General features: G+C 44.8%; 1 protein-coding gene across 1 annotated transcript in view; it reads right to left on the reverse strand.

Moving 5' to 3' along the window:
• AGTPBP1 (ATP/GTP binding carboxypeptidase 1) overlaps nucleotides 1-14015 on the reverse strand; it is a gene marked incomplete at its 5' end in the record, with an annotated part of 70905 nt that overhangs the window by 47432 nt on the left and 9458 nt on the right. The window contains one exon of the mRNA XM_080638310.1: nucleotides 9328-9395. Within this exon, the coding sequence (XP_080494436.1) occupies nucleotides 9328-9395 (68 nt within the window). The remainder of the gene's footprint in view (nucleotides 1-9327; nucleotides 9396-14015) is intronic.

Here is a 14015-nt window from a genome sequence, read left to right on the forward strand (position 1 = left end):
GGCCTGGGAACAGCTGATAACAGCGATGTTTAGACTGACCAAGGACTTTGTGAGTCTCATGCTCTGCCAGGGAGGAAGAGGGGCCGGGACGAAGCAGGGACAGGACGCCTGACCCAAACTAGCCAAAGAGGTATTCCATACCACAGCACGTCATGCCCAGGGATGTAACTGGGAGCTACCCGGAAGGGCACATCCTCTTTTCGGTCGGGCTCTTTTCCAGCGAGCGGTATCATATTCTCTTCCCTTGTTATTTCTCTTACCATTATTATTACTGGTGGCAGCAGTAGTGGTTTGTGTTATACCTTAGTTACTGGACTGTTTTTATCTCAACCCGTGGGAGTTACATTCTTTCGATTCTCCTCCCCATCCCTCTGGGGAGTGGGGGGGGAAGTAGACTGCGTGGTTCTAATTTACAGCCGGGGCTTAAACCACGACAGTTCTTTTTGGCGCCCAACGTGGGGCACAAAGGGTTGAGATAACAACAGATCTGATCGGAGTGTGTCTAATCGTATTTGTGATAAGCATTCAGTGTTTTGGATTAATAGTCACTCGTCACAATGCTGATTTATTGGCTCTCAAAGTTGTTGGTTTTGATCTCACAGTCTCAATATGCCGTAGGTTACTTAGAGCCGGTATTTGCTGTGTTGGTGTTTTTCAAGTGTGGGGCTTGGGCTAAGGTTGTTGTCTCGTTGTATTTTGTGGCAATGACTTGTAATACAATAGAAGGATTGATCATGAAACTGATCTGGCTTGTGTTCCCAGTGTGGTCACCACCTTTATACTTTGGGAGGTATATAATACAAATGCTTAGCAACTCTACATATTTTTCTCCTTCCTGGGTGGTCAACCTATGAAGGAGACATTCTTTTACCCTCCCAGTGCCCCTCCCAGACTGTTTGCAGCATCGTTTGAGAGTTTAGAAATTTTTGAGTGGCCTTTTAATATTGTTGAGACCTGTTTGCTGATTGTGATGGGGATCACCATGTTGGCACGCATACAGAGTGTGTTTTGTCCACAACCATTATGTCTGATCTCAAGAGTTAAGCAGAGTCGGGTTTGGGTCTTGTCTGGGGTTAGACGACAAAATAGGGGGACTGCGAGATTTTCCCCGAGGTTGGATAGCCATGAGTGGCAGGGTGTGTGGGATAGTATGGGCAAGTATCTAGGCCAGTGGGCCCCTCCAGTGTTTTGGAATTTTACCACCGAACAACTGCAAAATCCAGAAGAAATAGTAAAACACTTAAATGAGGTGTGTTGTCATCCTGGTCATACCAGAGAGGGACAAATCATGTCAATGTGCTGGGGCTTGGCCTATGCTTACCGGGCCTTGTTCAACACTATCCAGCACCTTCAAAAGGGAAAAAATGTCCCTGGATCTGAGGGCGAAGCAACAGACAGCGCAGCTACTCCAGCTCCAAGCACAGCAGCTACACCACCCCCAGTGACAAGTACAGCCACTACTCAAACTTCAACTGCAACAGACAGTGCAGCTACCCCAGCGACAAGTACAGCCACTACTCAAACCTTGACTGCAACAGACAGTGCAGCTAGCCCAGCGACAAGTACAGCCGCTACTCAAACTTCAACTGCAACAGACAGCGAAGCTACCCCAGCCCCAACCACAGCAGCTACACCACCGCCAGCGACAAGTACTGTTGCTACTCAAACCACAGTGATGACTGCAGCTAAACCAGAGGACCAATTCGTACCAATATCAATTGCCCCTGTACGCAAGAGAAAAAGCAAAAAAGAGGCAAGAAGGGTGAAGCAAGATGAAGAAACAATGTATTCACCACCCGGGCCACCATCTGATCAGGAGTCATCATCACATGACGAAGAAGAAGAAGAGGTGACTTCTCGACCTCGGACCTCAACCGAGCTACAGAATATGCGAAAAGATTTTACCCGTCAACCAGGGGAGCACATCATCACCTGGTTGCTCCGATGCTGGGACAATGGGGCCGATGGTCATGAACTAGGAGGTACGGAAGCCAAGCAGCTGGGATCACTTGCTAGAGAAGGGGGAATTGACAAAGCAATTGCAAGAGAGAAAAGGTCCCTCAGTCTTTGGAGGCGGCTCTTGGCAGCTGTGAAAGAAAGGTTTCCATACAAGGACGATGTTACGAGTCGTTCGGCCAAGTGGACTACTTTAGACAAAGGCATCCAGTCTCTGAGGGAATCAGCCATCGTGGAGATGATCTATCACATCAAACCGAATAGCAGGGATATACCCATAGACCCAGATGAAGTCGAATGTACACCACCCATGTGGCGAAAACTTACATGGAATGCACCGTCATCATATGCCCATTCATTGGCAACAGTAACCTGGGGTGACATAGTAACACCAACAGTGGATGAAATGATTCATAAACTCCGAGAGTTCGAAGACAATCTCACCCCTTCCATCATCTCAGCTCTGGAAAAACTGTCCCAGGATGTCAAACAATTGAGGGACGATCTATCTGATTTATCCAGCTCCTCACGTGTACCAACACATGTTTCAGCTGTTAACAAAAGACGTCCTATTGTTCGAGAGAGAAGATATAGAAGGCAAACACCACGGGCCACCCTATGGTTTTACCTGCGGGATCATGGAGAAGACATGACGAAGTGGGATGGAAAACCTACTTCAGCTTTGGAGGAACGGGTGCATGAATTGAAAATAGGAACAAGGGTCAAGACTAATCATCCCATGAGAGCTGCGGCTTCAGTCTCTGGTGAGCAGGTTCCCAGATGGAGCGGAAGAGCTGATTTTACTCCAGCTCCTATGATAACGAAGAATAATCCCTTTCAATACGACTTAGGTGTCCAACGTTGTGATGACTGTTAGAGGGACCCTGCCTCCAGCCAGGTGGAGGTAGGGGACAATCGGATTTACTGGACTGTGTGGGTCAGATGGCCTGGCACATCAGTCCCACAGAAGTATAAAGCTCTAGTAGATACCGGTGCACAGTGTACCTTGATGCCGTCAAGCTGTCAAGGGGTGGAACCCATCTATATTTCTGGAGTGACAGGAGGATCCCAAGAGTTGACTGTACTGGAGGCTGAGATCAGCCTGACTGGAAGGAAATGGCAAAAGCACCCCATTGTGACTGGTCCAGAGGCTCCATGCATCCTCGGCATAGACTACCTCAGGAGAGGGTACTTCAAAGACCCAAAAGGGTACCGATGGGCTTTTGGTATTGCTGCTTTGGAGACTGAGGAAAATGAGCAGCTGTCCACCTTGCCTGGTCTCTCAGACGATCCTTCTGTTGTGGGGTTGCTGAAGGTCGAAGAACAACAAGTGCCAATCGCGACCACAACAGTGCACCAGCGGCAGTATCGCACCAACCGAGACTCCCTGATTCCCATCCATAAGCTGATCCGTAGTCTGGAGAGTCAGGGAGTGATCAGCAGGACCTGCTCACCCTTTAATAGCCCCATATGGCCAGTGCAAAAGTCTAACGGAGAGTGGAGACTAACAGTAGACTATCGTGGCCTGAATGAAGTCACACCACCATTGAGTGCTGCTGTACCGGACATGCTAGACCTTCAGTATTAACTGGAGTCAAAGGCAGCCAAGTGGTATGCCACGATTGATATTGCCAATGCATTCTTCTCAATTCCTTTGGCAGCAGAGTGCAGGCCACAGTTTGCTTTTACTTGGAGGGGCGTCCAGTACACTTGGAACCGACTGCCCCAGGGGTGGAAACACAGCCCTACCATTTGCCATGGACTGATCCAGAATGCACTGGAACACGGGCAAGCTCCAGAACACCTGCAGTACATTGATGACATTATTGTGTGGGGTGATACAGCAGAAGAAGTCTTTGAGAAAGGGAGGGAAATAATCCAAATCCTGCTGAAAGCTGGTTTTGCCATAAAACGGAGTAAGGTCAAGGGACCTGCACAGGAAATTCAGTTTTTGGGAATAAAATGGCAAGATGGACGTTGCCAGATCCCCACAGATGTGATCAACAAAATAACAGCAATGTCTCCACCAACTAATAAGAAAGAAACACAAGCTTTCTTGGGTGCTGTGGGGTTCTGGAGAATGCACATCCCAAATTACAGCTCGATTGTAAGCCCTCTCTATCATGTGACCTGGAAGAAGAACGATTTTAAATGGGGCCCTGAGCAACAACAAGCCTTTGAGCAAATTAAATGTGAGATAGTTCATGCAGTGGCCCTTGGACCAGTCTGGACTGCGCCAGATGTAAAAAATGTACTGTACACCGCAGCTGGGGAGAATGGTCCTACCTGGAGCCTCTGGCAGAAAGCTCCAGGAGAGACTCGAGGTCGACCCCTCGGCTTTTGGAGTCGGGGATACAAAGGATCTGAGGCCAGCTATACCCCAACTGAGAAAGAGATACTGGCAGCCTATGAAGGGGTTCGAGCTGCTTCGGAGGTGATTGGCACTGAAGCACAGCTCCTCCTGGCACCCTGGTTGCCCGTTCTGGGCTGGATGTTCAAAGGCAGGGTCTCCTCTACACATCATGCAACCGATGCGACATGGAGTAAATGGGCTGCACTAATTACACAACGAGCTCGAATAGGAAACCCCAGTCGTCCAGGCATTCTAGAAGTCATCATGGACTGGCCAGAGGGCAAAGATTTTGGAATGTCACCAGAGGAGGAGGTGATGCGTGCTGAAGAGGCCCCACCATATAGTAAACTGTCAGAAAGTGAAAAGCAGTATGCCTTGTTTACTGATGGGTCCTGCCGTATTGTGGGAAAGCATCGGAGATGGAAGGCAGCCGTATGGAGTCCTCAACGACAAGTTGCAGAAACTGCTGAAGGGGAGGGTGAACCGAGTCAGTTTGCCGAGGTGAAAGCCATCCAGCTGGTCCTGAACATTGCTGAACCAGAAAAGTGGCCAGTACTTTCTCTCTATACTGACTCATGGATGGTGGCAAATGCCCTGTGGGGGTGGTTGCAGCAATTGAAGCAGAGCAACTGGCAACGCAGAGGTAAACCCATCTGGGCTGCTGCACTGTGGCAAGACATCGCTGCCCGGGTGCAGAACCTGGTGGCGAAGGTACGCCATGTAGACGCCCATGTACCCAAGAGTCAGGCCACTGAGGAGCATCAGAACAACCAACAGGTGGATAAAGCTGCTAAGATTGAAGTGGCTCAGATGGACTTAGATTGGCAACATAAAGGTGAATTATTTTTGGCCCAGTGGGCCGATGACACTTCAGGTCATCAGGGCAGAGATGCAACATATAGATGGGCCCGTGATCGAGGGGTGGACTTAACAATGGACACTATTGCCCAGGTTATTCACGAGTGTGAAACATGTGCTGCAATTAAACAAGCCAAACGGTTAAAGCCTCTTTGGTATGGAGGACGATGGCTGAAGTATAAATATGGGGAGGCCTGGCAGATTGATTATATCACACTCCCACCAATCCGCCAAGGCAAGCGCCATGTGCTTACCATGATGGAAGCAACCACCGGATGGCTGGAAACATACGCTCTGTCCCATGCCACTGCCCGGAACACTATCCTGGGCCTTGAGAAACAGATTTTGTGGCGACATGGCACCCCAGAGAGAATCGAATCAGATAATGGGACTCATTTCCAGAATAACCTTATAGACACTTGGGCCAAAGAGCATGGCATTGAGTGGATATATCACATCCCCTACCATGCACCAGCCTCTGGGAAAATCGAACAGTACAATGGGCTGTTAAAAACTACACTGAGAGCAATGGGTGGGGGAGCTTTCAAGCATTGGGATACCCACTTATCAAAGGCCACCTGGTTGGTCAACACCAGAGGATCTGCCAACAGGGCTGGCCCAGCCCAGTCAGAACTTTTACATATTGTAGAGGGGGACAAAGTTCCTGTGGTGCACATGAAGAATTTGCTGGAGAAGACAGTCTGGGTTATTCCTGCTTCAGGTAAAGGCAAACCCACTCGTGGGATTGCTTTTGCTCAGGGACCTGGATATACTTGGTGGGTAATGCAGGAAGATGGGGAAGTCCGATGCGTACCTCAAGGGGATTTGATTTTAGGGGAAAACAGACAATGAACTCAATTGTACGCTGTTGCCTGCTATAGCCATCAACTAGAAGTCTGCAGGGCACCAGCGACTGGCCCTGACTTCCCTCCGACCATCATCCCAACACAGAATGAACTTTGATAGAACCGGACGAGTTCTACAGTAAAGGAACGATCAGCATCAGCAGACAACAATCCAACACTGCACACAGCTTCTCCTGCCCTGAAAGACTGTTACAAGAGATGGAGCCCAACATCATGAACCGAATGGACTCAGTAGCTTTATAGGAATTGGTCCGTGCACTAAGATAACAGTGCACTGAAATGAGAGTGAGGGTATATGGAAAATGTGGGATCTGAGCATGACGTGAATGGTATGGAATAAGGGGTGGATACTGTCCTGGGTTCAGCAGCAGCAGTCAGTTTTTCTCCTTAGTAGCTGTTGCAGCACTGTGTTTCTGACTTTTGGCCTGGGAACAGCTGATAACAGCGATGTTTAGACTGACCAAGGACTTTGTGAGTCTCATGCTCTGCCAGGGAGGAAGAGGGGCCGGGACGAAGCAGGGACAGGACGCCTGACCCAAACTAGCCAAAGAGGTATTCCATACCACAGCACGTCATGCCCGGGGATGTAACTGGGAGCTACCCGGAAGGGCACGTCCTCTTTTCGGTCGGGCTCTTTTCTGGCGAGCGGTATCGTATTCTCTTCCCTTGTTATTTCCCTTATCATTATTGGTGGTAGCAGTAGTGATTTGTGTTATACCTTAGTTACTGGACTGTTTTTATCTCAACCCGTGGGAGTTACATTCTTTCGATTCTCCTCCCCATCCCTCTGGGGAGTGGGGGGGGGAAGTAGACTGCGTGGTTCTAATTTACAGCCGGGGCTTAAACCACAACAAGCTTCAAGCACATATGTGGCATTTTAATGTCACTTTCCCACTCGTGGGACCTGTCACTCCCTCACACATGAAAAAACAGATGTATTTTCAAGAACAACTCAAACTACCTTTGGCTGTTTGAAGCCTCACGCATTTGAATAGTTCTTCCAGGATCTTTCTGTACAAAGAAGGGAAGATGGCTGACCTACTGCTACTCAGTTTCTCCTTCCCGACTCCTACAAACACAGCCACTAGGTTTGCCATTTATGTCTTTCACTACTTAACCCAAACCTCATGAGTTCTGAAGACAATGGACAATTATTGTTCTGGGATGAATTTAGACTTTCTGTAAGCATCCCAAGAAGTTTACCACACTTATTTGATCCTGTACATTGCATGCCTCAACAGGCAGCAAAACAGTTTCTTCATCCCACGTTCAAATGCCACAGTTAAAAACACCCTTCACACCTTTACCTTACTTGCAGAAAGAAAGAAATGAACAACCTTGCCATCATCCCAACTGTTGCCAAAGCATACAGCATGACTCTAGCTAATCAAAGAGCTTTGTGTATTTCCTTTTAGGCTAGGAAAGCTATGAGTAGATATAGAGGAAGCAAATGCTCAGACATTGAGGAACACAGGACATCAGGGGTTCGTGTTTGAGAGAACTCCCTCAAAAAGAAGACATCTTCTCAAAGAAAATTCCCTCACTGCAGAGACATTTCTTCCAGTCTCACCAACTATAAAAAAGTTTCAAGCATTTTTACTCTGTTTATGCAGAAGTGCTAGATTCACAAGCCTTCATTACTCACTGTACACTACCTTTGTTATGCAAATGCTACACTTTTCTAAGCGTCTCCTCACAATGAGAAAGATAACTCTACTGGCTGTCACAGCAGCTTATAAAAATTCTGTTATCTTAGAATGGTTTTAAGCTATTTATTTTTCAAGAAGCCTTCCAAAAGATAACAGTAAAATTAAAGAAGTCATCAGAAACTTTCAGTTTCCCAGCTGTGCCCTCCTTCCTCTGCAACTTCTGTCTGCAGTCAGCCAGCACACTGACATATCAGGCAGTATGTTCTTCTCCCACAGTGTGTTTCAGCACATTAAAAAAAAACTATTTTAAAGTAGGCAGGCTTCTCATGAGTTTGTTTTCATTTTATTCCAATGCAATCCATTTCTTTTTTTTTTTTTTTCCTCTCAACCACCTCCACAGTTACCAAATACTCTTTAGAGAGCTGGTACCTCTGATTAGTTCACAGCTATCTCTGCACAATGAATTCACCATAATTTATTCACAACTTAGGGAACAACTGAATTGCAGGGATGGAAACTTTAATTTCAACTCAATAACTAAAGAAGAATACAAGACACTTAAGTTGCCACTCCACAAAAATCTAATATTCTTTGTAGACTTTATGTATTATAACTGGCAGTATTTCCAAGAATACCCATTGCTGATTAAGAGTTTGACTTTGCTTATTGGAACGCCTAACGAACTAATATACCCTAAGTAGAAAATGTAATAATTTCTTTATATTTCTTTTGATCCATCTCTCACACAAACAGGAACACAGACTCTGATACCAAGCCATTCCACTCTAAGTCAGCAAAAGCAAACAAAACTCTACATGCAAGCATTAAAATTAAAGTTTGAAATTCATTCCAAGATATAAAATTAATCCATGGTAGGGCATGTCCTACATGCAAATTCATCCACTCATTTAGAAAACAAACAGTACTTCAAAGAACTAAGACTGAAGCCAAAATTCCCTATTTTGCTGCCTTCAGATTTTTTTTTTTTAATATGATAGATGGTTTAACCTTTGCTAGTTTAAGAGAAGAACAGGACTGAAAGTCTGTCAATAGTTTCCTGATGCTTATAGACATGGTGTTTTCCACAGAAAATCTCTTCAACTTTTTCCACATATTTGCTAGAACAAGTTATCATGAAAATAACACACAACTTTTCAACTCTTGAAATATTCTGTAATCTCACTCTTGTTTACCCTAGCTGTGTGTTGGATTGCAGAATTACTGGAGAACTATATGACAAATTCATGGCTTGTTATAAACTTGCCTTTGATTCCTTCAGTAGGATTTTTTTTATGTTTTGCCCATATTTGCATAAAATAAATTACCTGATAATTGTTTCAATGAAATTTAATGTAGACTTTATATTAGAATGTGTCTAACACTAACTGAAAATTTTAAATTTAGAAAGTTAGATACTAAATGTATATAATTTATGTTAACCAATACTGACTCCCTCAGTTTTTCAGTACATCAATTTACACATCCTTACTAAGGAACCATAACGTATTATTTATCTTATTATTAAGATAAAAATTGCCTTTTCATAAATCTCAAATAACTTGATGTTGAGAAGTTATAACTTCTATATTCATTTCTATATTCACTTCTATAATCACTTCTACAATCACTACAGTTTTAAATTTACCTTTTTTCAGATGTTCTTACTTTGTTCATATCGGAAGCCTGATTCTTCAAATCACCATCTCTGTTAACCTGGAAGATATTAAACAGCTACAAATTAACAGTATCTTTTGTTCTTTAATGATTAAATGCTACCACCATATTGGATGTCTTTACACTAGAAACGTTTAGCAAGTTAATTCACATTGATTGTGCTTCTCCCAAACTATCACAAGCTCTTGTCTCTTAAATCTATTTGATCCAGCTTTTAAAATAAACTATTGCAACAGAAGTACAGAGTATGATTCTGCGTTATAACTGAGTCCCACCAAGTGAGTCTGATTATAATAGAAAAAAAAATTTATCTAAGTTACTTAATAGACAATATTTTTATGCCCATGACAGAATTTCATTGCACAAATTTCCCTGAACAAAGTTTTTGCTGAAGCCAGTAAATACCCTTCTTTAAACTTACTTGACAATGTTGTGAGATGCCACAACCCACTTATTTCTGACTGCCATTTCATGTATCTATGGGATAACCAGAATTAAAGCCACAGAGAGAAACATGGAGTGCTTGGTGCTCTTATTTAAGCAAGACCTGAATACATTTCTTGGACAGAAACCATATCGTGCGAAGGGCTCGACTTTCCTATCCTTTTAAGGACACAGTGTCCTCAGGGTACACTGCTTCCTCAAATGGTGGCTCAAAGCAATTAAGGTTGAAGTCTACAGTACCATTAACTGAACCTCTCTACTTCCATTTGAGATCTAGTATGAGTGACAAATGTGCCCACTGTGAAAAAAACCATCATGTCCTTAAAGAACACAGTGGTCAGAATTTACTGGTTAGAAGACAGTAAAGGGAAAAAGGATATTCAAAAATGCGGGTGAGAACGAAGAAGACAAAGCACTTGTTCTTTTGGGGAAAGCAGGCAAGAAACTCAGCCAAGCACACACACAAACATAGCCTCCCCCAAGAGAAATTTGTAAAGTCCTCTCCAAAATCCTTGTTGTTCAACACATAAAATAATCAGGCTTTTATTACTGGTAAATTTCACTCTGCAATTGCTAAAATCTTAAAGCAGATGAAGTATGAAGGAAGCTTATTTCCAGACTTACCTGAAAGCAGGATGTTTTCCCAGCAACCAAAACAAGCAAATGTTCAGCTTTCCACAAGATTTTACAGCTTGAGTCAAGTTAACAGGTGCCCTAGATTTGTTCAAGTACTCTTCAAGTGTAAACTATCTTGATTTCCTTTAACGACAACAAACAGAATCATAGAATCATAAAATAGTTAGGGTTGGAAAGGACCTTAAGATCATCCAGTTCCAACCCCCCTGCCATGGGCAGGGACACCCCACACTAAACCATGCCACCCAAGGCCTCATCCAACCTGGCCTTGAACACTGCCAGGGATGGAGCATTCACAACCTCCCTGGGCAACCCATTCCAGTGCCTCACCACCCTCTCAGTAAAGAATTTCTTCCTTAGATCCAATCTAAACTTCCCCTGTTTAAGTTTGAACCCATTACCCCTTGTCCTGTCACTACAGTCCCTGATGAATAGTCCATCCCCAGCATCCTTGTAGGCCCCCTTCAGATACTGGAAGGCTGCTATGAGGTCTCCACGCAGCCTTCTCTTCTCCAGCCTCAACAGCCCCAACTTTCTCAGCCTAGCTTCATACAATAGCTGCTCCAGTCCCCTGATCATCCTCGTGGCCCTCCTCTGGACTTGTTCCAACAGTTCCATGTCCTTCTTATGTTGAGGACACCAGAACTGCACACAATACTCCAAGTGAGGTCTCACGAGAGCAGAGTAGAGGGGCAGGATCACCTCCTTTGACCTGCTGGTCACGCTCCTTTTGATGCAGCCCAGGATACGGTTGGCTTTCTGGGCTGCAAGCGCACACTGACGCTGGCTCATGTTCATCTTCTCATCGACCAACACCCCCAAGTCCTTCTCTGCAGGGCTGCTCTGAATCTGTTCTCTGCCCACCCTGTAGCTGTGCCTGGGATTGCTTCGACCCAAGTGTAGGACCTTGCACTTGGCATGGTTAAACCTCATAAGGTTGGCATCAGCCCACCTCATAAGCGTGTCAAGGTCCCTCTGGATGGCATTCCTTTCCTCCAGCATATCAACCGAACCACACAGCTTGGTGTCATCAGCAAACTTGCTGAGGGCACACTCAATCCCACTGTCCATATGACTGACAAAGGTGTTGAACAAGACCGGTCCCAACACCGATCCCTGAGGGACACCACTCGTCGGTAACGAGTCTCCAGCTGGACATTGAGCCATTGACCACAACTCTTTGCGTGTGGCCATCCAGCCAGTTCTTTATCCACGGAGTGGTCCACCCATCAAATTGATGTCTCTCCAATTTAGAGACAAGGATGTCATGCAGGACAGTGTTGAATGCTTTCCACAAGTGCAGGTAGATGACGTCAACTGCTCTACCCCTGTCCATCAGTTCCATAGCCCCATCATAGAAGGCCACCAAATTGGTCAGGCAGGATTTCCCCTTAGTGAAGCCATGCTGGCTGTCACCAAGCACCTTCTTGTTTTTCATGTGCCTTAGCATGTCTTCCAGGAGAATCTGCTCCAAGAATTTGCCAGGCACAGAGGTGAGACTGACTGGTCTGTATTCCCTGGGTCATCCATTTCCCCTTCTTGAAAATGGGGGTTATATTTCCCTTTTTCCAGTCATCAGGAACTTCACCTGACTGCCATGATTTTTCAAATATGATGGACAGTGGCTTAGCAACTTCAATCGCGAGCTCCTTCAGGACCTGCAGATGGATTTCATCAGGTCCCATGGACTTGTGCATGTTCAGGTTTTTAAGATGGTCTCTAACCAGATCCTCTCCTACAGTGGGCCTAAGGTCTTCATTCTCACAGTCCCTGTGTTCGCCTTCCAAGACCTGGGTGGTGTGGTCAGAGCATTTGCCAGTGAATACTGAGGCAAAGAAGTCATTAAGAACCTCAGCCTTCTCCAAATCCAGGGTAGCCAGCTCTCCTTACAGCTTCCAGAGAGGGCCCATGTTGTCCCTAGTCTGTCTTTTATTCCCAACATACCTATAGAATCCATTCCTGTTATCTTTCACATCCCTAGCCAAGTTTAATTCTAACTGGGCCTTAGCTTTCCCAACCTGGTTCCCAGCTTCCCAGACAGCATCCCTGTATTCTTCCCAGGCCACCTGTCCCTGCTTCCACCTTCTATAAGACTCTTTTTTCACTTCAAAGTTTCCTCAGCAGCTCCTTATCCATCCAAGGAGGTCTCCTGGCCCTCTTGCTGCACTTCCTTCTAGTTGAGACACAACACCCCTGAGCTTGTAGCAGGTGATCCTTGAATATCAACCAACAATTATTAGAGAATAGCTGTGTCCACCACAATGCAGAAAATTTCACGAATTATAAAGTCTGGATTATTTGAACCAGGTTGCAGGTCTTACTTGGGGAAAAATATTAGATTCTTGAATTCAAGTAGTCAAGTGCTGTTTTGCTTGCAGTGTTGACCCACTATCAGGCAGATGATGAAAAGTCTGCCAGTGTCAGTCGTGTCTACATACTATACTGTGCTGAACTGCTGTACAAGTGGAGCCAGCTACAGAGCTGAACTACCTTGAACTTCAAGGTCTTAACTTATTTTACTCCAAATTTACCACAAAGTATTTCAGTAAGCACAAATGCGCAAATGCTGCAGGTCAAGAGGAAAAGACAGGTAGGTAAGAAAGCAGAAGAACCTCTGGGGGAAAAAAACAGGGAGAAGAAGGGAGAAGAAGAAGAGACAGAAATGCACATATCAGCAATCCAGAGAATTGTGATGGAACACCTATGCATACTAAAGTATGCATAAATCTCAACAAACAAACAAAAAAACCCAAAAGACAAAGTATGCATAAACCTCAACAAACAAACAAAATCTCTATTCAACATTCTTCCAGGTGATGCAAAAAAGCCACTTTCAAACTATGTTAAAACTTTTAATATTATGCTTATTTTGAGTAAAGGACTGGTAGAAAGGTAACAGCAGAACGTGCAGAAGTCTCAATTTACACATACTTTTAAACACATTTAATGCCACTTGCCACTGGTAGCAGAGCAGAGGGTAATTAGTATCAGTTCTTCTGCATTTAAAAGACCACCACCAAAAAATAATAAAAAAAACCCAACCCCAAAACAAGCAAAAAACCAAAAAACCCAAAACCCCAACCAACCAAACCTCAAGTTGGAAGGGAACAGAGGTGACCAGAGAGCATTAGGCAGTTAAGCTTCAAGCTGATATATGCTGGATTCTGTGCAATCTCCCTTTGTCTTTTCGCACTGTCTGTGAAACATTATTCCACCTGTACTTCCACCCTCACAGGGCAAACAGGGAGCATCTTCATAGAAAACTTCTCCAGACAGGTAAAGCTTCAAATCAGAAAGCTGCACTGCTATAGTAATGCTACCAACACTAAGATAAACTAAATGGACTATAAGAAGTTTCGTATTACTTTCACCTTTTCCTTTCTCTCCATAAAAGCAAAGACAAGCATTATGTGACATGCATTTCCCATCCTCTTATGTGAATTCTTTGTCACTGAGCCACTGACTCACCTTCTCCACTGATCAATATTTTCAGCCCTGTGAAAGGTAGCCAGTCACTGGCAAAGCTCATGCAAAAGGGCAGAGGATATCCCCCCTATATTTGCCCTTCATGTCAGTTTT

Source organism: Psittacula echo (assembly GCF_963264785.1).
Source record: "Psittacula echo genome assembly, chromosome: Z".
NCBI lineage: Eukaryota > Metazoa > Chordata > Aves > Psittaciformes > Psittacidae > Psittacula > Psittacula echo.